General features: G+C 33.7%; 3 protein-coding genes across 5 annotated transcripts; all 3 read left to right on the top strand.

Moving 5' to 3' along the window:
- On the top strand, positions 1-5,583 carry LOC110647532 (uncharacterized). The gene is made up of 8 exons (XM_021801422.2): positions 1-569; positions 2,173-2,673; positions 2,990-3,152; positions 3,331-3,628; positions 3,916-3,988; positions 4,066-4,156; positions 4,488-4,567; positions 5,046-5,583. Exons 1-8 carry the CDS (start codon positions 489-491, stop codon positions 5,292-5,294), a joined length of 1,536 nt encoding a protein of 511 aa, XP_021657114.2. The 5' UTR covers positions 1-488; the 3' UTR covers positions 5,295-5,583.
- Positions 5,584-5,960: 377 nt separating this feature from the next.
- LOC110647534 (uncharacterized) lies at positions 5,961-9,276 on the top strand. 3 transcript variants are annotated; one of them, XM_021801423.2, is made up of 5 exons: positions 5,961-6,150; positions 6,377-6,611; positions 7,475-7,650; positions 7,865-8,156; positions 8,953-9,276. In XM_021801423.2, the coding sequence occupies exons 1-5, from the start codon at positions 6,087-6,089 to the stop codon at positions 9,017-9,019; spliced, it is 834 nt and encodes a 277-aa protein (XP_021657115.2). In that variant the 5' UTR covers positions 5,961-6,086; the 3' UTR covers positions 9,020-9,276. The 3 variants fall into 3 exon arrangements, with proteins under 3 accessions (XP_021657115.2, XP_021657117.2, XP_021657116.2); XM_021801425.2 differs by having other exon boundaries at positions 5,979-6,169; positions 6,359-6,611; XM_021801424.2 differs by having other exon boundaries at positions 5,988-6,169.
- Positions 9,277-13,094: 3,818 nt separating this feature from the next.
- LOC110647537 (4-hydroxy-3-methylbut-2-en-1-yl diphosphate synthase (ferredoxin), chloroplastic) lies at positions 13,095-19,808 on the top strand. Its single transcript, XM_021801430.2, has 20 exons — positions 13,095-13,260; positions 13,404-13,637; positions 14,360-14,517; positions 14,824-14,930; positions 15,014-15,114; positions 15,197-15,273; positions 15,896-16,015; positions 16,121-16,351; positions 16,561-16,677; positions 16,769-16,843; positions 16,933-17,010; positions 17,129-17,188; positions 17,279-17,341; positions 17,503-17,647; positions 17,766-17,904; positions 18,564-18,641; positions 18,726-18,885; positions 18,982-19,080; positions 19,192-19,296; positions 19,464-19,808. Exons 2-20 carry the CDS (start codon positions 13,430-13,432, stop codon positions 19,563-19,565), a joined length of 2,223 nt encoding a protein of 740 aa, XP_021657122.2. The 5' UTR covers positions 13,095-13,260; positions 13,404-13,429; the 3' UTR covers positions 19,566-19,808.
- Positions 19,809-20,623: the final 815 nt, after the last annotated feature.

Raw genomic sequence — 20,623 nt, 5'->3', positions numbered from 1 at the left:
GTAAGGCAGAAGTTAAAGAAAAGAAAATGGAGCAAAAAAGTCCAAAGCTTTGGACTCCACATGGAAGAAGGCGAAAGACTAGTTATGAGAAATCGAATCATACTCAGGAAAAGTGGATTCAATAGTACGCACGCACTGGACTCTGGTTAGTGTTCGAAGGAGAGAAAGGAGTGGAAGCAGTAGGCCAGGCCTCCCCACCTAGCCACCTCCACTTCCTTTTGCCATAAATGAGAGAATTTAGAACCATCATCACCTCTCCTCTCATCTCCCATTATTATTCCTCTATTCCCACACTTCCCAAAAAAAACACAAAAGAAAACTTACCATCATAACTCTTTATTTCTCTGCCTTCCTTTCCCCTCTCTCTCTCTCTCTCTTCTGTTTTCTGCATTTTCTCTAAAAGGGTTGGACTTTTTTTTCTTTTTTTTTTTTAATCGTGTTTCGGTGGGATTTGGTGTTTTGGGTTTAGCTGTCTTTGTTATGCTAGAATGGGAACTTCGGAGAAGCCTGTGAATGCGGTGCATGATCTGGGATCAAGCCAAGAAACTGTTGTTAGTCCTGTACATAAGGTATTCTTCTTTTTTTTCCTTGTTCTGCTCTTATGTTTCTGATATTATATTGAAGGTTTTTCACTGGGAATTCTGTAAGAATCTCTCACTATATATAAGCAAATTGCAATCGTTCTGAGATATGGATTAAGTCTTTCATGGGTAAACTTCAAACTCTGGTTCTCCATATTGAAAATTTAGCTTCCATATTTTCCCCCTCCAAGTAGTGGACCTTGATTCAGTATCTTCTATTTTCTGTTATCTTTTTATCAATTTTCAATCGTACGTTTCTGAGAAAACTATTCAAGCCATCATGTGTCCTATTGGATTCGTCGGATTAGTACATCTTGTTTTAGCTTATGCTTGTTAACTAAATTTGCTGATGAGGTTTAGAGAATCTTTTTTTTTTTTTCTGTTTTCTTCAAGGGCAATCAAAATTAGACCTTGATATGAGATATGTTCACATTAGACCTTAATATGAGATATGTTAAGTACCCAGTATATATCTTTACATACATGACTTTGTAACTTGGAACCGTGAGTCTCTGCTCTGAATTTACCAATCTATCTAAGCCACGATCCTAGTGCTGAACTTAACACAAGTCGCAAACCCCGAACTTCCATTCCCTGGTTTTATTGTCTCATAGCTTCACTAAATTGTAACATCTATATGTGAGCCAATGAATTCCCAATTTTGTGCTACCGGCAGAAAAAGCACAAATTTTGTGCAACAAGAATTAGTTAGATTTTTTTCACAAGTATGTATATTAGGAGTAATTCAATGTTTAGGCATCTGCAAGCCACATCCGTTGATTAGAAGGAGCATTCTAAAACCCTTTGGGAGGGTTTAATCAATCTTTTTGAGTCCTTAACAGCTTCAAATGAATCTATGACCAAGTTTGAGGATTTTTGGTAAATCTGTCATTTAATGATTTAAAATTCAATAAAAAAAAAGGAATTAAACGATTCACATAACCTTATTTTAATTTATGATAAAAAGGGTTTTTTTTTTCTTTTTTCTTTTTTTTTTGGGTGTGTGTGTGTGCGCGAGGAATATTGTTTGCTGGAAACATGAGCTCTCCTTTGAATTTATTCTTAGTTGAAAAATCATGTCGTTATTGTTTTCCAACTTCACTTTAATCTCTGTACTCCCTTTTGCAAAATTTTCTTTGCTGAAACTCCTTTATCATGTATATTAGTTATTAAAAGCATACTTCTATTATTTGTAGACACATGACTTGTTATTCAACGTGGAGTGTATGTCATTTTCTTAATCTTTTTTGGAGTCTCTTTGTGAAACTAATTCTAATAAAATCAATTTGATTCTGTGGCATATTGGATTAGTGGTACAGATCTTGAGAAAAAACATCAATCTGTGTGATTGCTACTAAGGCCTTCAGCCTTCTTTGGCCATTTTGACTGGCTTTTCTCACCTGTATTCAGATATTGTGTGTGCATGCTCATGTGCATATGTTATTTAAAAGACTACATTTAACTGCAATACTTAGAAGATCTTAGGCTTTTTGGCTGGCCTGATTTGCTGATTACAAGAAGAAAAAAGAAGTGCAGTTTCTACGACTTTTTGCATATTCTGCAACTCAATATTCTGTACTTTCTTTTCCAGGGTGAAGGATTGATGGGAATAGTTGAAGAAGGTAATCATTCCCATCAGTGGAAGCGGAAAAATCTCTTTTTAGAGATACCCTCAAGAACATTGGAAGACTCCTTACAGGATTCTGTTGTAATAAAGATTCCCCCATCACCTAGTCCTACCCCTAGGAAAGTAAATTTCCTCTTGACGCCTAATTCTAGTGATGCAAGAGCCTGTGGATCCCCAGGCCCCTCCTCATCTAGAGGAAAATCATCCTTAAGAAGTCTCTTACCTAAACTAAGCTTCAAGTCTCGAATTTCAACATTAGATGTTGAGAAGGCAGCCAGTCTACTACCTCCAGATTCTTTGTGTACCATGCCAAAGGAGAAACCATCAATCTCGAGGTCATTATCACTTACAAAGATTTTCACCCCTCGGATGAAGAGAACATCATCACTGCCAGTAACTCCAATTGCAAATTCTAACCCAGAATCTACACGTGGAGGAAGCACTGGTGGTGCACTCAATTCAAGTGTAAGTTATTATTGACCACATGAATAATCTGGTATAGTTGACTAGTTCAATGACCATTCAAAATCAGACTATGCAAAACATTAAAAATATAGCTTGGTAGATTGATAATGTTAATTCCTCAGTCATTTATGCCTAGGAGTGAGTGAGTTAATTTACTACTATTTTCTGAAGATAGCACATTTACTGACTGGTCCGTCAACTCTGTTCCTGTATCCATCTGAAGTTTTACTTATTTAAGCATCTGTTCTGCAATTTGATTCCCTGCAAAGTTCTAAATTCACCTTCTAGGTTTTCAAGTTGATAGTTTCTTTTTCAGGGAAAAGGAGCACAGCGACAGATATCTCGCTCACTTTCAGTCCCTGTCAACAATAAAGAAAGAAGTATACGAAGGATGGATTCCTTTTTTCGTGTCATTCCTTCGACTCCTCGAGTGAAGGAAGGAGATGCAATAACAAATGCTTCTCCAGGGAATGATACAGGTACTTTTGTTTATTTGGCCGTTGATAATATTGTCAAAACTCTCGACTTTCATTGTTTCTCGCAGTTCCCAAATTCCTATGTTCCTTAGCAAACTTGAGAGAAATTAGTTTTTCCCTTCCATTTTTACGGAACTGGTTACTTGCTGCAACCAACAAATGTCTTAAAGTCTTGTTTCAGAAACTGATGACACTGATGGTGAAGATATACCTGAAGAAGAGGCAGTTTGTAGAATTTGTCTGGTTGAACTGTGTGAAGGAGGTGAGACCCTTAAGATGGAATGTAGCTGCAAAGGTGAACTTGCTCTGGCCCATCAAGAATGTGCTGTAAAATGGTTTAGCATCAAAGGTAACAAGACATGTGATGTGTGCAAGCAAGAGGTTCAGAATCTGCCTGTTACTCTGTTACGAATCCAGAGTATACGTGCTCGAACTTCTGGAGCAAGTAGAGTTCATCAAGCAGATGCTAATGGATACAGGCAAGTAAAAATTTGGCACTGCTTTATGCCTAAGAAATGAAGTTGCCAATTTGATGGCTAGGAATTAGAAGGGAGAAGAGAGAGAAGAGATGGGGGGAGGAATGGATATCTGTGTTCTGTACCTTCCACTCCTCTTCCTACTTGTTTTAAGCTTTCAGTTTTCTACTGTGAGGATGTCATAACCATTTCTACTTACTAATTTTATGGTAAACTCAAAGTATGGTCGCAGACTAAAGTTAATATTTTAACCTAGTTTGCTTGAGACTTACCAGTTCTTATGTAATCAGGATTTGGCAGGAAGTTCCTGTGCTTGTCATCATTAGCATGCTTGCCTACTTTTGTTTTCTTGAGCAGCTGCTGGTAAGATAAGCAGTTCCAAATCCAGTTTCATGAAATCGCCATTTTACTTCTTTCCTAATATATCTTTCTTATTGCAGGTTGGAAATATGGGTACTAGTGCAATTGCTATATCCCTTCCATTTTCTTGTGTACTGGGTCTACTTTCATCCATGATTTCATCAACCATGGGTAAGGCAGTTGTTCTCTCAAAAGAAAATTATAAGATGAGTTGAGTTCCGTGTGAGGATAGTATGCATGGAAACCACCGACAACAAATTACAATGCAAGGAGTGGACAACAGGAGTGTAAAATTACAAGTTTGGATTTGCTAGGTTGGATATTTGTTTAACTATAAGCTTTGTAGATCAGCATTTACAGTAGAGATCAACTCTTGCCCACATTAGTTTTGACAGATGTACTTACTCATGAAACAAAAGTTTTGGTTGACAATAAATATTGATCGAATTGCTTGGTTATGAAGAAAATTTATGCTCCTCACTACTTGAGCTTTTCTATGCAGTGAAGAGAAGATTTGTTTGGGTTTATGCATCAATTCAATTTGCTTTGGTGGTTCTCTTTGCACATATTTTTTACTCATTGGTAAGTAGATCTGTACTTAACATTGGCTTAGAAAGAAACAATTAAAAGATACAGAACTTAAACAGCATCTAGGAAAAGGTGCATCAATGACTTATTATGGTACTATACCTCCAAAGCACCATGCAATTGGTGCCAGTTCTTTTGAGCCTTGGTAAGGATCATGGTTCATGGAACAAGCATATATAATATACACCCAGTGCAGTGCTCCTTCACTCACAAAAATATGAGTCCTCCATGAAATAAGGAGACTGGACTCTACATAAATGTGAGTGGGGGTGCATGTGAAACGAGTGCACTAAATAATCATATGTTGAAATTAAATACTTGGTCACTATTAGCAGGAATTAGGATTTTCTTCTGTCTTGAGCTCTGACCTTGTTTGAATTCAAGTTGAAATGGTCCTTGAATTCCTTTTCCTTTAAATGATTTCTAATTAAGGAAACTACTTCCCATCCTGAAATTCCTTTTTGCTCTGCAGGTCAACTTGCAAGCAGTTATATGCATCCTTCTAGCAACATTTGCTGGATTTGGAGTAGCAATGAGTGGGAGTTCTATACTGGTTGAGATCTTGAGATGGAGGAGAAGATGGAATGCTCAATCAGATCAATTGTACGGTTCCTATGTGATGACGGGACCAGGCCAATTCCCAAGAACCGTAAATTCTTCCGAAAGAGGTTCTCATCATCGCCGCAGAAATGAAGCAGAGAACACAGAAACTTTCAGTTGAAGTTAAAAATCAATTTATAGTTTAGTTTAGCTAAATGGAAAGTATTGTGGCTAAATTGTGCCTTCTTCATCTAGGTGATGCACAATTGGCTTTGTAATATACTCAAAAGTAGGATAATTTTTTGTTCAACCAAATTATGCTAGAATATCAAAAACCCACAGGTCTTATCTTTGAAACAAACTTATGATCATAAGACTTATGATCGTAAGCTGAGTATTGTATGTTTCAGATGTTACTTCTCTGGATTGGAAATAGGATAAACAAGTGAATACAACTTCATATTTTCTTCTGTGACTTGCCTGTTCTGTTTCTCTATTTTTGTTTTTTTTAATCAGAGTTCTATTTCTGTTGCTTTGTTGCTAGATTTGATGAATTTCTTCTAAATATTTTACATGATAACTGAGTAAATTTTTTTAATTTTGTTTTGCACTTTGATCAATTACTTTGTAATTTTTAAATCCTCATATTATTAAAATGATAGAGACTAAATAGTATAAATAATTAAAATTATAAGGACTGAATAGCATAAATATTAGTTGACTAAGGTGATTTTTTTTTTATCAGCAAGATTAAAGAGTTTAATTTTACAGAATAAAGGATGTGTAATTGAGTTTTAAGAAAATAAATGCTACATAGTTAATTTTGATAAATTATAAGGACTTGACAGTAAGTTGCACTAAATCCTCCCAGCTCCCATTGTCTAGGGCATTTGTTGTACAAACTGGTCAGTGGACGCTACGTCCCCTTATAACGAGAAGAAGAGCAGAAGCTGAAACGAGACAGAGTAGTAGCATGAATATTCCTGCAAGAATTGCAGAAAAACTTCCGCTTCTTTCTGCTCGTCCCTCTCTCCAAGGTGCTCTTTAAATACAATTGTCAGTCTCTCTCTCTCTCTCTCTCTCTCTCTCTCTTCTTTACTTTATGTTTCTGTTTAATTGCGTAAACGAAGGATAAATACTGAAACTAAAAGCTTGTTTGCTTTTGGCTCATCTCCTGTCCCTTTGCTTTCGTACTTTCTATTTCAATTTATCTTGTTTTCGAGTTGGGAACTCATTTTCTGCCAGTTTACTATGATAATTTAGGTTTTCCGAACATTGGGTTTGTGCCATTTTTGAACCAGAAAAGGAAATTTGGAGTTGGGTTTCCAAAGAAAATGGTTTGGAGTTTGGATAATTGCGATGTCGACGTTGAGAACAAGTTAGGGGTGGTTCGGCCTGCCACCGAACTGTATTCTGAGGAGGCAGTTGAAGCCCTCAAAACTGGAAAAGTTATTGCAGTGCCCACGGATACACTCTATGGATTTGCCTGTGACGCCTGGTATGCCATGTTTTTTTTTCTTTACCGGGTTTTATTTCTTCAATTTGCTGTTTTTTTTCCCTTAGAAATGACTGCTATTTTTTTTTCCCGGTATAATTCTTCAGTTTGGACACTGTTTTATTAAGAGGAAGAAATTGGTAATTTACTTTTCTTCAAATGAAGGGATAATTTGATAATGAGGAACATTGTGTGATAAATGGACGACAAAATCAATCGTTCATGGAAATGGTGGGTGTTCAACTTATTTGGGCTTATGCCCTACTCCATTTTGGTAATCCTTACTATAAAGTTTTGGTGAATCTCAACTCCAAGGTTGCTCTAGATGTTAAATAACCAGTCCATATCATGCCATTCATGGGCTGATTCCTATCCTATTGCAAGGGTAGTTTTAAAGGCTGCCATGTCTAGAATTTTTGGTTGTATAGGCTGTGGTGCCTGGATGGAATGGAATTCCTCTCATGGTATGCAAGCAAATAGGATATTCAAATTTTTTCTTCTATTCAGGTTGTCCAGCATCAAAGCACGCTCGCAACTGGGACTAGATTTTCTTGTTTATCAACAAAACTTGTTAACCTCATGGAACAAAATAATGCTTTGCAGTAAATCTTAAATGAGACATCTGGTTCTCAATTTCACCTTTTCTTTACTATTTCTCTCTTTCTTCAGTGTTGAAGAGAGAATGCTAATGATGAGATATAAAGATGTCTATGAAAATTTCAAGTCTTGTTATACAGTATGATAATACAAAGATGAATATTTCTTTGCACTAGAACACAGTTCGGGAATATTTTGGGTGGTCTCAGTTTTCTAGCTGCAATCTTCACTTTTAGATGTTGCTAACTTTTTGTTTCTTCTTATGCTAGCTCTTTGGAAGCAATTAATAGGATTTACGAGATCAAAGGACGTAAACATACAAGCCCTCTAGCAATTTGTGTTGGGGATGCATCAGACATAAAGCAATTTGCAGTCACTGACCACCTGCCTCATGGCTTACTTGATTCTCTACTCCCAGGACCTGTTACTGTTGTATTAAGGAGAGGTTTGTAACTAATTTCTTTTTTCTATGCTAAAAAAGAAAGAAATTGTTTCACTCAAGGATAAGGTTTAGTTTAATAGATTCTGTCTGAATAATGCTGCAAATCAATGATTTTGTCACCCTAATCTTTACTTTATTTTATTGTATGCTATGTGTGCTTGTAGTTCACTGTCTTGAATGTTTATGTAACTTATGCTAAAATTTGGGATTTTTTTAGGGGAGTCGAGTGCACTTGAGAAGTCCTTGAATCCTGGTTTGGACAGTGTGGGAGTCCGTGTGCCTGATTGTAACTTCATCAGGGTAATCGCACATGGTTTGGGAAGAGCAGTGGCTCTCACAAGTGCAAACCTTAGTGGACAGCCAAGTAGCGTCTGCATCAAGGATTTTGAGGCACTGTGGGAACATTGTGCATATGTCTACGATGGCGGTGTGCTTCCATCTGGTCGTGCTGGATCAACAGTTGTGGATCTTAGCAGGCTAGGAAAGTACAAGATTCTTAGACCTGGAAGGTAAACTTCTTATTGAATAGACTACTCAGTCTTACTATGTGATATCTTATTAAAAGCTCAGAAATTGTCAGTGTTATAGTTTGTCATTTTGGTCTCAAATTTTGTGTGTTATAGTTTTCATTGTAAGATTAAACATCATTCAAATTTTGTAATTTACTTAAATAATAGCAATCTTGTTATATTTGCTAACGTCAAAGTGTTGTTTTTCAAGAGCAGATGGGACAGCTATGACACCTACTCTGATCTTACAATATCTATATGCTCAACATATATGGCCCTCTCCATGGGGAAAGGAGAAAGAAAAAAAAAATTCTTGATTACTGTTAATCTGTTTTGAATTTACACATGTACAATAAAAAATTGATCCTAGACTTCTTATCTTATGCATTTGACTTTATGAATAACATTACAGGATAGCTGATGAAATGTTGCTCATGAGAAATTTGTTTGATATCATAGATGCTATGAAACCATACTATGTTACTAATAGAATTAGATTTATTTGGATGTCTATGCTATTGGTCTTTCTCATACTTAGTCCAGAGGACATTTCCAGTGAACGAGCTTTGCAAGGGGAAGGACATCTATCATTTGTAGTCTTTCCCCTACTCTTCTGCGAAGAGATTGTTTCTATGATTTGAACCTGTTAAATTACTGTTGTGGTCTCTCTCTCTCTTGAAATGTGAAGCCATGCCACTGTCCTTTTTGTGTGCTTGTGTGTTTTACTTATTATCTTTTTAAATTTTTTGTTGAATTCTTCTAGTATCACAATACTGCTTTTGTCTTATATTTGCAGTGCAAAGGAAGAGACTGTGACAATCCTTGAAAAGCATTCTCTAGTTGAGGAAGTGACCACTAATTGAAGAAATGTTGGAGTGAAAGTTCTATAATATTTTACTGATTTGCTGCACGAGTGATTGCTTGTGCATGGCGAAAACTCTCAACTGTGCATCAATTATAATTTATTTGACTTGGATATAAGCTTAAGTTCTCGTGATGTGCCAGAGATTTTGATATTGTTAGTAGATAATTCTTGTAGAAGACACTTGACAAAAATGAAATTGTTATAACATATATATTATAATTAATTAATTAATTATATAAACGAGTTTGGGAACAAGTTCTCAATTGCATAAAATTCAAACTTAATTTAACCCATTATCATTCCTAATGAGATTATCAGGTATTTGCAATCCCTTCCTCATCAGAAGGACACAAGGACAGGCTTATTTGCAGTTTCCTGGTGAGATAATGGAGCTTGCTATATTGTCACAATTTTCCAAGGAATAAATCAGCATATAGTATTTTTAAAGATGTTCTGTGTTGGTTGGTCAAGAGTAGTATGTCTATTGATTTATTATTTTATCATATTCCAATAAGGTAGTCTGAATACTGTAGTCTTTTTATTACTAATTTCTCTGCCCAACTATCTTGGACTAATCTTATTATAGTTAGCCATTGTAGACCATCAGGCATTTTGGGTCAATATGGAGCTGCTGTTATTTTCTTAAACATTTCCTGACTGGAAAAATCATGCAATTAGACACACTTTGATTAACTGAATGGGATAGTGAAAATGACTCTTTTAAGTCATAATTATATGTAAATTAACAACAGGTTTCCAGCAGCCATCTATAGGAAATTTGAAGGAGAAAACTCTGACTTGAAAATATCTGCAGTCCTTGAACTTTTGTTGCTCCCAATTTTTCAATGGTTTTCTTTCTTTTATTTATGCCTCCATGGCTTGATGTTTAGTCCCTTAATTTTAGATTAAAAATTCACAAGACCCAACACATATATTCAAATATATAAACACCCTAAGATCTATATATTTATTTCATTAGTCATTTATATAATCACATAAATATAATCATGATCTGTATAGATTTATCGACAGTCTAAATATGTATCTTATTCATAAAATAATCAATGCTTCACAAATGAATAAAATGAGAGTCTTTTAAGGATGCTAATAACAAAAGTCAATGCATCACCACTTAATGTACACATTTCACACTTTCGTTTATTTTTTTTATCTCTAATAAAAATAAAATTTTAGCTATTTATGAGTCATGACACCTTTTTGCTCAATAGTTACATCACTATGTGATGTAATTCTTTTTAATAGTTATATCTTTTGACTAATATACATAACTTTTAAATTTTACTATTTTTTACCATATACATGACTTTTCATGTTATTTTTAGTTGTAATTTTACGTCGAATAGATTCGAATTAACCCACATAGATGATCTCATTATATTTTCAACGGTAACTATATTATTATATATTGAATTTACAATGAATCAAATTTAAAAAGAATTTTCAGTGATTTAAATCGTTTTAATAAAGTATTTTATTGCCTTCTAGGAACAGTGGCATCAGGGCCTGTCCCTCTGTGTTTGTGGTGTGTGTGTGTATATATACGTGGTAGAGATATCCTTTGAATCCTTAGTCCATTAAATACAAGGTCAAAATGTGAATGCCCATTAGAATAATAAGAATTCAATGTAGCCAATGCATTATGCATTAGTTGTAAATGCATTAGATATGTAATTTGGCAGAAAGACCAGCTGTTTATTATTTATTTATTGAGTTATATATAAGGAGGAATGGTGTAAGAATTTGACTGAAATTTTGAAGGCTGCGCAAGTAAATGACTGAGCACTGAAAATTACTGTCCAAAAATTATTGGGGATAAAAGAGATAATTAAAGTAGGTGCATTTAATATAAATTTAATATTATAAATTAAATATTTATATAAAAATTTATGTAAAATTAATTAAATTATATATATAATTAAGATAATGAATATATAAATATCAATAAAAATAATTAATTTAAAATTTATTAAATTTTCTTTATATAAGATGGAATTTATTGTTGTTGTACTCATTAATGTAATAAATAATAATACAATAACTAATCTAATGGCCAAAATTTTTAAATTTTAATTGGGAGTAATTTAGATATGAACATGATAAACTCTCGCATTTAATCCTCTGAAAAAATATTATAATAAAAATTTAAAATGTTGATATTTATTTATTAACTCAGTTAAATAAAAATTTTTAATAAATTAATATTCTAAAAATTTAAAATTTATTTTTTATTAGTCAAATTAAAATTAAAAGAAATTAGAAGTATAATTTTTTTAATTTTTTTTAAGTAATAAAAATATATTTTAAAAAAATTTAAATTATGAGTGAAATATATTAAAAAATACTAAAATTTAAATTTATATATTATGTCAATTATTGACATCTTAGATTTAAATGCAACATAATTTGCTTTTGTGGTTAACACTTTGTCTAAATTTTGTGTCCATCATTATGGCAATATCTGAAAAAGTGATTATATTTATTTAAATGAAATAGTAACTAATTAAAATTTAAAATTGAGTTTTTATTAGGATGCAATTTAATTAATAGTCTCATTTGGAGGCTGCAGTTGTGTGTAATTTATAAAGAATACATCAACATGTGGTATACAAATCTAGACAAATTAATTTATATGATATGGCTGCTATAGAGCTCTTGATTCTATTAAAATTATTTTGATTTTGGTAGCAATTTATTCTTATTATTGAATTAAATATATGTATTTTTAATTATTTGACAGAAAAAAAAATTATTTGAGTGGGGGCAGTGTATGTGTGTAATGTCCAACTGGCTCTGTGGGCCGACGGTTCGGCGTCCTACATCGATTGTGGAGTGTATATGTGTTAGATTTATATAGAAATAAGAATTTTATTAAAATTTTAATAATTTTAATAGTAATTCATTTTAAGACAATGTGTGTATGTGTCTTTAATTATTTGACAAAAAAAAAATTATATATTTTTTATCAAATAATAATAAGAACAAATCACATGAGTTCCATCAAATTGGGGTTGGGCTTTCCAAGATCCATGTGATTTTGCCAAGAAGCATCAATTTTTCAAACGTGAATTCCGTGGGAGATATTAATTTTCACGATAACGATGTTCGTCAAATCCCTTTTATTTATTTTTTAAATATTCTATTTTTTTATTTACACTAAATAAAATTAGGAAAAATAAAAAAAATAAAAATAAAATGGTAAAAAAGAGTGGATGGGTGGCGGAGCCAGCCAAGGGAGACCCCGGTTGTAGACGACGTGGGTTGTTAATATTATTATCCTTTGACTGTCTAATAGTCGGTATTCCACTATTCTTTCCGGCTTATATTTTAATTATAAAATATTAAAATAATAAAATAATTTTAATATATTTTTTAATTTTAATTCATTGAGATAAAATATATTTATAATTTATTAAAAAAATAATTTAATAAATAAAAAAATTTAAATAATTTAATTATTTTATATTAAAATTAAATATTCGAATCAAATTAATAAAAATTAAATTAATTAAATTAATATATTTTAAAAATTAAATTAAATTAAAATAAGTAAAAAATTAAATTGAATTAAATTATTTTATTTTAATTTAATTTAATTTAAATAATTAATTTATGAGTTTAAATAAATTTTTTAATTTAAATTTAATTTTAAATTATTTAATTTAATTTAAATTTAAATTTAATATAATAAAAATTAAATAATTTATATACATAAAATTATATATAATTTATAATTTTTTATAAAAATAAATTAATTTAAAAATTAATAATATAATTTAATTTAATTTTTATTTTTTAAAATAAATTTAATTAAAATTTTAAAATATAAAATAAAATAAAATTATTTTAAAAATTAAATTAAAATTATTTAATCCAATTTATTTGATTCAAATCAAATAATATCAACCGCTACTTTACATCACAATAAAAGCGGCGGATGTAATATTTAAATAAAATTTTAATAAAAATAAAAATAATATACCAGTAGTAAATTAAATAAAAGATGCTCAAATGATACTTTTGTCGTCTTCTCACTAGCTCATTGTCTTCACCCAAGCCAGCCTTCAAATACAAATCCGCCCAAAAAAATTTTTCTCAGATTCATCACCAGGCACACGCCCCCTTCTCTCTCTCAATCTCTTTATTACTACCACTACTTCTTCATTTCGCTCTCCAGATCCTTCGTCTTCACTATCACTCTTCAATTCTCTTTCTTTCCAGGTAAATTACTATCTTTTCCTCTGCTTTCTTGTTTCTTCAATTTATTCATTTCTGTTTTTATGGAGCTTTGTTGTGTTTGGATTGTATTTGTTTGTATGCGTGCATTGATTGATTGAATTTTGTGTGTTTTGATTGGAACGTAGGTGAGAGAGTTTGATTGTAGGTGGAAATGGCGACTGGAGCTGTGCCGGCGTCGTTTACTGGTCTTAAGACCAGGGACTCCAGCTTAGGATTTGGCAAGAGCATGGATTTTGTGAGAGTTTGTGATTTGAAGAGGATCAAATCTGGTAGGAAAAAAATTTCTATGATTCGAAACTCGAATCCTGGTCCTGAGATGGTTGAACTTCAGCCCGCGTCAGAAGGGAGCCCTTTGTTAGGTATACTATCATCTACAATACAATTTCTATATTTTTTTGTATGCTAAGGGCTTTGGCAACTTTGTGGCTGAGAAAATAAAGTTAAAAGAGTATAATATTTTGAGTTAACTTTTTTCTTTTTCTTCTTAATTGCCGCGCTTTGGGTAAAAGCAATCTGTTTTTAGTTATTGATGTCAAAGCAGCTGAAAAGCTAATGTTTCTTCAAAAGCAACCGAATAAAAAAAAAAAGAATTTGGCTACTGTTGCTCAAAGTATTTGACCGTGACGCTTGTGCAAAAATTAGTTTTAGCGGCAATCCTATATAGAGCTCATATGACTGAAATGATGAATCGAGACTTGTTGATGTTTAAATTGAATGTTCTTCCATTTTAGATACCTCTAGAGGGTACATCTTTGTTGAAATGAAAAACAGGTCCACACCCACCCAACCCCCCACCCCAAAAAGAATGCATCTTATCAACATCTTTAATTGGGTGTGTAATGCAAATAAAATCTCAGTTTAGTAAGACATTGCTATCAAACTCAATTGATGGGGGGTGTGGAATCGCATGTTCTTTATGGTCTCTCTCTATATGCACACACACGCATACACAAACACACAATGAAATCAAGATTTTTCCTCAAAGAAACCACAATATAAAGATATTTGATGTGAGCTTCTGTATCTTTCTGCCTTTTAGAGTGGAATTCTTTCCATCTAATGAATGATTCTTTGAATACAGTTCCTAGACAAAAGTATTGTGAATCTGTACACAAGACTGTCAGGAGGAAAACACGAACCGTAATGGTGGGAAATGTGGCTCTTGGTAGTGAGCATCCTATCAGGGTTCAAACTATGACTACAAGTGACACTAAGGATGTTGCTGGGACAGTTGAACAGGTGCTTTAACTTTCTTTACTTCAGCTTTCTGCATGGAAAGCATCAGTGTGCATGTGATAGCCATCATATTTCAAATCTGTTCAGACCAGTGGCATGTGATAATCATCTTTTTTCGGCATAGTAATTCTGAGTCAGTAGTGATGGTTCCAAACAGTTTAAAAACTATATAGATTTTTACTCATTGATCTCTTAGTAAAAGTCATATTTGTGTTATTCACAGAATCTTCTTGTTGATAAACTTGCTTAGCAACATGTTTTTTCATTTTCTTGGAGGTTTCATCAAATTAACAGCTGTTATTTTGGTAGGTAATGAGAATAGCAGACAAGGGGGCAGATTTGGTTCGGATAACAGTTCAAGGGAAAAGAGAAGCAGATGCTTGCTTTGAAATAAAAAATTCTCTTGTGCAGAAAAAGTGAGTGTGAATTATTGCAAGCATTACTTTTATTTATGGTCCGTGTGTCAATCTAACGTGTCACTAACTTTCTATTTGTGCAGTTACAATATACCTTTGGTCGCAGATATTCACTTTGCTCCATCTGTTGCATTGCGAGTAGCTGAATGTTTTGACAAAATTCGTGTAAATCCAGGAAATTTTGGTATGATGTTGTCTGTTAATTTAATTTTTCTTTGAGATTTTTAATACAACTATTTTGTATTTAACATGATTTTTCATTGCAGCTGATAGGCGGGCTCAGTTTGAGAAGCTCGAGTACACAGAAGATGACTATCAGAAAGAACTCGAGCATATCGAGCAGGTCAAACTACTACCCAAACAAAATGACCACGAATCACTCTTAAATGTTTTGAACTATAAGCATGATTCATTCCCTTCTCCTTCCCTCTACTGGTCTTTGCAAAATGCCTTAAAATTTATCATGTTAGGACCATAATTGGTCATGGAAAGAGTGGCAAACGAAAATTGTGTGCCAAGTATGCCAAAGGGAAGTTTTTATTAAAAAAAGATGATAACATATGGAAATTCAAGTTTCTGTTAAATCCTATGTATATGTTCCAGCCTTTGACATTTGTCATTAACTATCCAAACTCCTACTACATCCTCTACTTCTCTGCTCTTAAACCTGCAACTAGCCAATTGTAGGAGCACCAAAGTTTTGTGAAAGCATAATATTTTTTTCTGTAGTGAGTGGGAAAAGAAAAGAAAAGAATCCAAGCCTGGTTCTTTGTCAATCACTGTTGTATCTTCAAAGTTGCCTTCGTCTGCAGAAAGTTTTTTTTTTTTCCACCCATGAACTTTGCCTGTAAAGATGCAGCCAATCAGTTGCAAATATTCAGCACAATAGTTTTTGTAATTAACTTCCTTTTCCCTTGATATGTTGACTCTGAATCATTTCCCTCCTCTCAACTGCATCTTTCCAGGTTTTTACTCCATTGGTTGAAAAATGTAAGAAGTATGGAAGGGCAATGCGCATTGGAACAAACCATGGAAGTCTTTCAGATCGTATAATGAGCTACTATGGAGATTCACCTAGGGGAATGGTGAGTAGTTATTCTCTCTGTTGATCCTGAACAGGTTTCTTGTTTGTTTGATAAATAGTACTTCCAGGTTCATTGGTATCATAATTATTGTCTTGTCTCCAACAGGTTGAATCTGCATTTGAGTTTGCAAGAATATGCCGGAAATTGGACTTCCATAATTTTGTATTTTCAATGAAAGCTAGCAATCCAGTCATCATGGTCCAGGCATACCGTCTTCTTGTAGCAGAAATGTATGTTCAGGGCTGGGATTATCCATTACACTTGGGTGTCACTGAAGCTGGAGAAGGAGAAGATGGGCGTATGAAATCTGCAATTGGCATTGGGACTCTTCTTCAGGTACCCTTAAAATAAAATTGCACATTCAACATGTATGAAAATTAGAACCTTCATGCCATTATATTACTTATTCATATTAAAATCTCCATCCATGTGATCTTGCTTTGCTGTCCAAATTCTTTTCTTCATAATTAATATCAGATCTCAAGAAACAAAAAAAAGTTAATTACGTATAGCATGAAAATTGAGAGCTACCATTGGATGTGCAGGATGGTTTGGGTGATACAATCAGGGTATCACTGACAGAACCACCAGAGAAGGAGATTGATCCTTGCAGAAGGTTGGCCAACCTTGGTATGAGAGCTTCTACAGTTCAACAAGGAGTGGTATGGTTTTCCTATATATTACTGAGTTAGCATGCTTAAGTACTGTGTAGAACTTTGTTAACTAACTCTGATGGAATTTTTCCTCTGCCAGGCACCATTTGAAGAAAAGCACAGGCATTATTTTGATTTCCAGCGCCGATCCGGCCAATTGCCAGTACAAAAGGAGGTTGGGATATAGCTTATGAAATTTTTAATTCTGCTTATCTTTCTATTCAAGCTTTGTAGATGGATAGTTGATTCTTCATTTAATTACAGGGTGAAGAGGTGGATTATAGAGGTGTCCTGCACCGTGATGGCTCCGTTCTCATGTCAGTTTCCTTAGATCAGTTGAAGGTAATCACCCATTGTCAACTTTTTCTTGTGTATTTTTTCTTGTTTCCCAGTCTTTTGAAATAAGTTTGGGGCCAGTTTTGTGAAATAGGAACTTCATCAATCCTTTCTCTCCTTTCAGGCACCTGAACTCCTATACAAGTCACTTGCAGCAAAGCTTGTTGTTGGAATGCCTTTTAAGGTCCATTCTTCATTTTATTGCATAGAAAGACATTGAAGTTGATTTATGTTATAATTACTCTTTTTATTGACTCAAATATTTTTTATTTAGGACCTGGCAACAGTTGACTCAATCCTGTTGAGAGAGCTTCCACCTGTGGAGGATAATGATGCTGTAAGATCCTAACTATCTTGATTCTTTTTTTTTTTTTTGGAAAAAATAATTTTCTCCATTGGATAGATGTGCCCCATTTTGTGATACAAATTTATTGTATTCCTTTTAACTTCACTCAAATATTGAGAATGACCTGACATTACGCTTTATTTCATGATCAGCGGCTAGCTCTCAAAAGACTGATAGATATCAGCATGGGAGTAATTGTTCCTTTGTCAGAACAGCTGACAAAGCCATTACCCAATGCCATGGTTCTTGTAAATCTTAAGGAGTTGTCAACTGGTGCTCACAAGCTTTTGCCAGAAGGTGCCATTTTTTCACAATTCTCTGATTATTGGGTTCTTAATCAGCATTTCTACTTTTTCATGAGTTCCATTTTTGTGCTAAGCATATTGATAACACTGCATCATGAAATTACCTCCAGGTACACGCTTGGTTGTGTCTGCACGTGGTGATGAGCCTTATGAAGAACTGGAAATCCTCAAAGACATAGATGCTACAATGATTCTTCATGATCTACCATTTACAGAAGACAAAATTGGTAGAGTGCATGCAGCAAGGAGGTAATATGCAGACTCTGGATTTTAATATAGTCATTATTGAATCTGAGACAATATCAAGCAGCTAGTTCAGATATGGGCCTTGATTGCCCATAATTGACCACAGGTGCTTCAGGCATCCCTCGCCTGAAATGAATATTTATATGATGAAAGAAAGTATAAAATATTTGATTATTATGACAGAACAGAGGAGAAGAGCCTTTTCTCTGTCAAAACCATTCTGTTGCCAAATGCCTGAACTTATATGGTCTGACGCCCTTGAATTTAGTCAGAGGATTAACTAGGTTGGGGGCAATTTTGGTGCAACAGTATGGCTGCCTGTTTGTGACTGGAGGGTCTTGGATTTGAGTCATGAAAACAGCCTCTCTCTGTGGACAATATACAATCCTCCCCATCCTCACAAAGCAGGGAGCCTTATGCATTGGGGATGCTTTCTGTTAGCTAGATCACAGATTAGGTCCATATATAGTGCTTCAGTATTCATGGTAAAGCATGTGCTGAATCAGAAATTTTTACCTGAACGAAATGAGTCATCTCTGAATTCTGGTCCTTGATAGTGCTTTTGGTATCTTGTGCTATTCTTTAGGGCAACAGTATTTTTCAAAGCTTAATGCATACCTTTCCACGGTCCTGACAGTATAAAAACTCTCTGTTGATTGCAGGTTATTTGAGTTTCTATCAGACAATGCTCTGAACTTCCCTGTAATTCACCATATTCAATTTCCAAATGCAATTCACAGGTAATCAAAACACATGTATTCTATTATTGACTGAGATGCAAGAAATGAGTGGTTGTGGCTAATACTATTATTTTCTATTTCCAGGGATGACTTGGTCATTGGCGCTGGTACAAATGCTGGGGCTCTTTTAGTAGATGGTCTTGGAGATGGTATCCTGCTAGAAGCCCCAGACCAGGACTTTGATTTTCTGAGGAATACCTCTTTCAACTTGCTACAGGGTTGCAGAATGAGAAATACAAAGACGGTATGAAGCTTATCTTTGGAATAAACAGGATGTAACAACTAATTTAAGAGATGGTGGCTGTAGCTAATTTCTTAAGTTGCCAAAATCTAATTTCAGGAGTACGTCTCATGTCCATCCTGTGGGAGAACTTTGTTTGACCTTCAAGATATAAGTGCAGAAATTCGAGAAAAGACCTCTCACTTGCCTGGTGTCTCGGTAGATATCCAATGCTTCTGTACCTTGAGTGGATGATGCTGATTAGGCACCGCCTTATTCTAAGACTAACGTCATTTCTATTTTTCCTTTCCCCCCTTTTATAATTGTCAGATCGCAATTATGGGTTGCATTGTAAATGGGCCAGGGGAGATGGCTGATGCAGATTTTGGGTATGTTGGTGGTGCTCCTGGAAAGATTGACCTATATGTTGGAAAGGTATTGCATTCTTCCCTTCTTTGAAATTCATGTAGGTTTAATTAAATTATGTTGTTCTTTAATCCATATCAATTAAATTAAGGTTTTAGGTTAGTGTCAAACCTTCTATATGAAGGTCATATTTCATTGTTGTTGTTTCATTGATGGAAAGTTGGATTCTTTTTCAGACTGTGGTAAAGCGTGGAATTGCAATGGAGGGAGCTACCGATGCATTGATCCAGCTAATCAAAGATCATGGCCGCTGGGTCGATCCTCCTGCAGAAGAGTAATAATATCAAGTAATTCTAATTTGGATATAGGAAGAAAGTGGCAGTAAAAGGGACGTCACAGTTTACATATTCTATTATACATGTAATGCAAAAGCCAGAAGTTGAAATCTTAGAGAGTCTAGCTGCACCGTGTAGAAATCTTTCCTTGTATGTGAACGTCGGTGTAATTGGAATGTAATCTTCAATTAGCATGCAAATAACTTTGTAATTCTCTCACCAATAAGAAATTCAAGATTTCCTGAATGTTGCAAATTGTAGATCAACCAATGTACGTAGACATACCAATTAAATTGAATTCCAGCAGTATAGAATTTGAGCTTTTGCTCTGTTTCTGATTCTAATTCAAAGCACAATGTATTGGCAACTTGTTTTCATGTTCTTTCAGGTAATGGCAATAAAGAACTTCTTTAGCTTCTCTTGAATGCGATACCTTAAAACTTCAGCACCATTCTTGCAAAAGAGTCTAACCCATCTTCTCTTGATGGCCTATTTAACATTAGAAATCGAGCCTGAGCCATCTAGCCCAAAAGTTCCAAGTTAGGAGTTAACAATAGCCGGAAGATATCCAAACGGCTGAATCAATCTAATAAATCATTTATCAGCTGTAATTTGAATCAATTTGGAATTAAAAGTTATTTCAAATCAGCTATATATTTATTTCATATTTTGATAAAAGCTCTTGGTCTCACTATTTCCAAGCGATAGTATTGGTGCTCGTCCAAGAAGGGCTGCATATCTTTCAAACTCAAAGTGTTGTACATATAATTATATTATATTATTTTATAATTATGTTTTCTTAATTTTTAATTTTTATTAATCAATTTTAATAATAAAATAAATAATAACATAATAAATTAATAATTACATTAATTTCAATAACAAAATAAATTATATGATATATATCTTTATTAGTATATTTATTTTACATATTAATAATAATTAGATATAATTTTGTTAAATATTTATAATATATTATTTACAATTAGCTATCAATTATCTATGGTCAACTGTATTGAATAGAAAAATCCAAAAGCCCATAACTCTTATTAAAAACCATA

Source organism: Hevea brasiliensis, chromosome 6, assembly GCF_030052815.1.
Source record: "Hevea brasiliensis isolate MT/VB/25A 57/8 chromosome 6, ASM3005281v1, whole genome shotgun sequence".
Lineage (NCBI taxonomy): Eukaryota > Viridiplantae > Streptophyta > Magnoliopsida > Malpighiales > Euphorbiaceae > Hevea > Hevea brasiliensis.
This window is presented reverse-complemented; position numbering and strand designations above follow the sequence as displayed.

Bases quoted from the DNA above. Each gene is read 5' to 3' on its own strand.
- LOC110647532 (XM_021801422.2), top strand. From the start codon at position 489: ATGGGAACTTCGGAGAAGCCTGTGAATGCGGTGCATGATCTGGGATCA. The intron at 4,157-4,487 runs GTAAGGCAGTTG...TTTTCTATGCAG, and splicing joins CATGATTTCATCAACCATGG to TGAAGAGAAGATTTGTTTGG. The intron at 4,568-5,045 runs GTAAGTAGATCT...TTTGCTCTGCAG, and splicing joins CACATATTTTTTACTCATTG to GTCAACTTGCAAGCAGTTAT.
- LOC110647534 (XM_021801423.2), top strand. From the start codon at position 6,087: ATGAATATTCCTGCAAGAATTGCAGAAAAACTTCCGCTTCTTTCTGCT. The intron at 6,151-6,376 runs GTGCTCTTTAAA...ATGATAATTTAG, and splicing joins TGCTCGTCCCTCTCTCCAAG to GTTTTCCGAACATTGGGTTT. The intron at 8,157-8,952 runs GTAAACTTCTTA...TTATATTTGCAG, and splicing joins AAGATTCTTAGACCTGGAAG to TGCAAAGGAAGAGACTGTGA.
- LOC110647537 (XM_021801430.2), top strand. From the start codon at position 13,430: ATGGCGACTGGAGCTGTGCCGGCGTCGTTTACTGGTCTTAAGACCAGG. The intron at 17,011-17,128 runs GTAATCACCCAT...CTCTCCTTTCAG, and splicing joins TTTCCTTAGATCAGTTGAAG to GCACCTGAACTCCTATACAA. The intron at 17,189-17,278 runs GTCCATTCTTCA...TTTTTTATTTAG, and splicing joins TTGTTGGAATGCCTTTTAAG to GACCTGGCAACAGTTGACTC.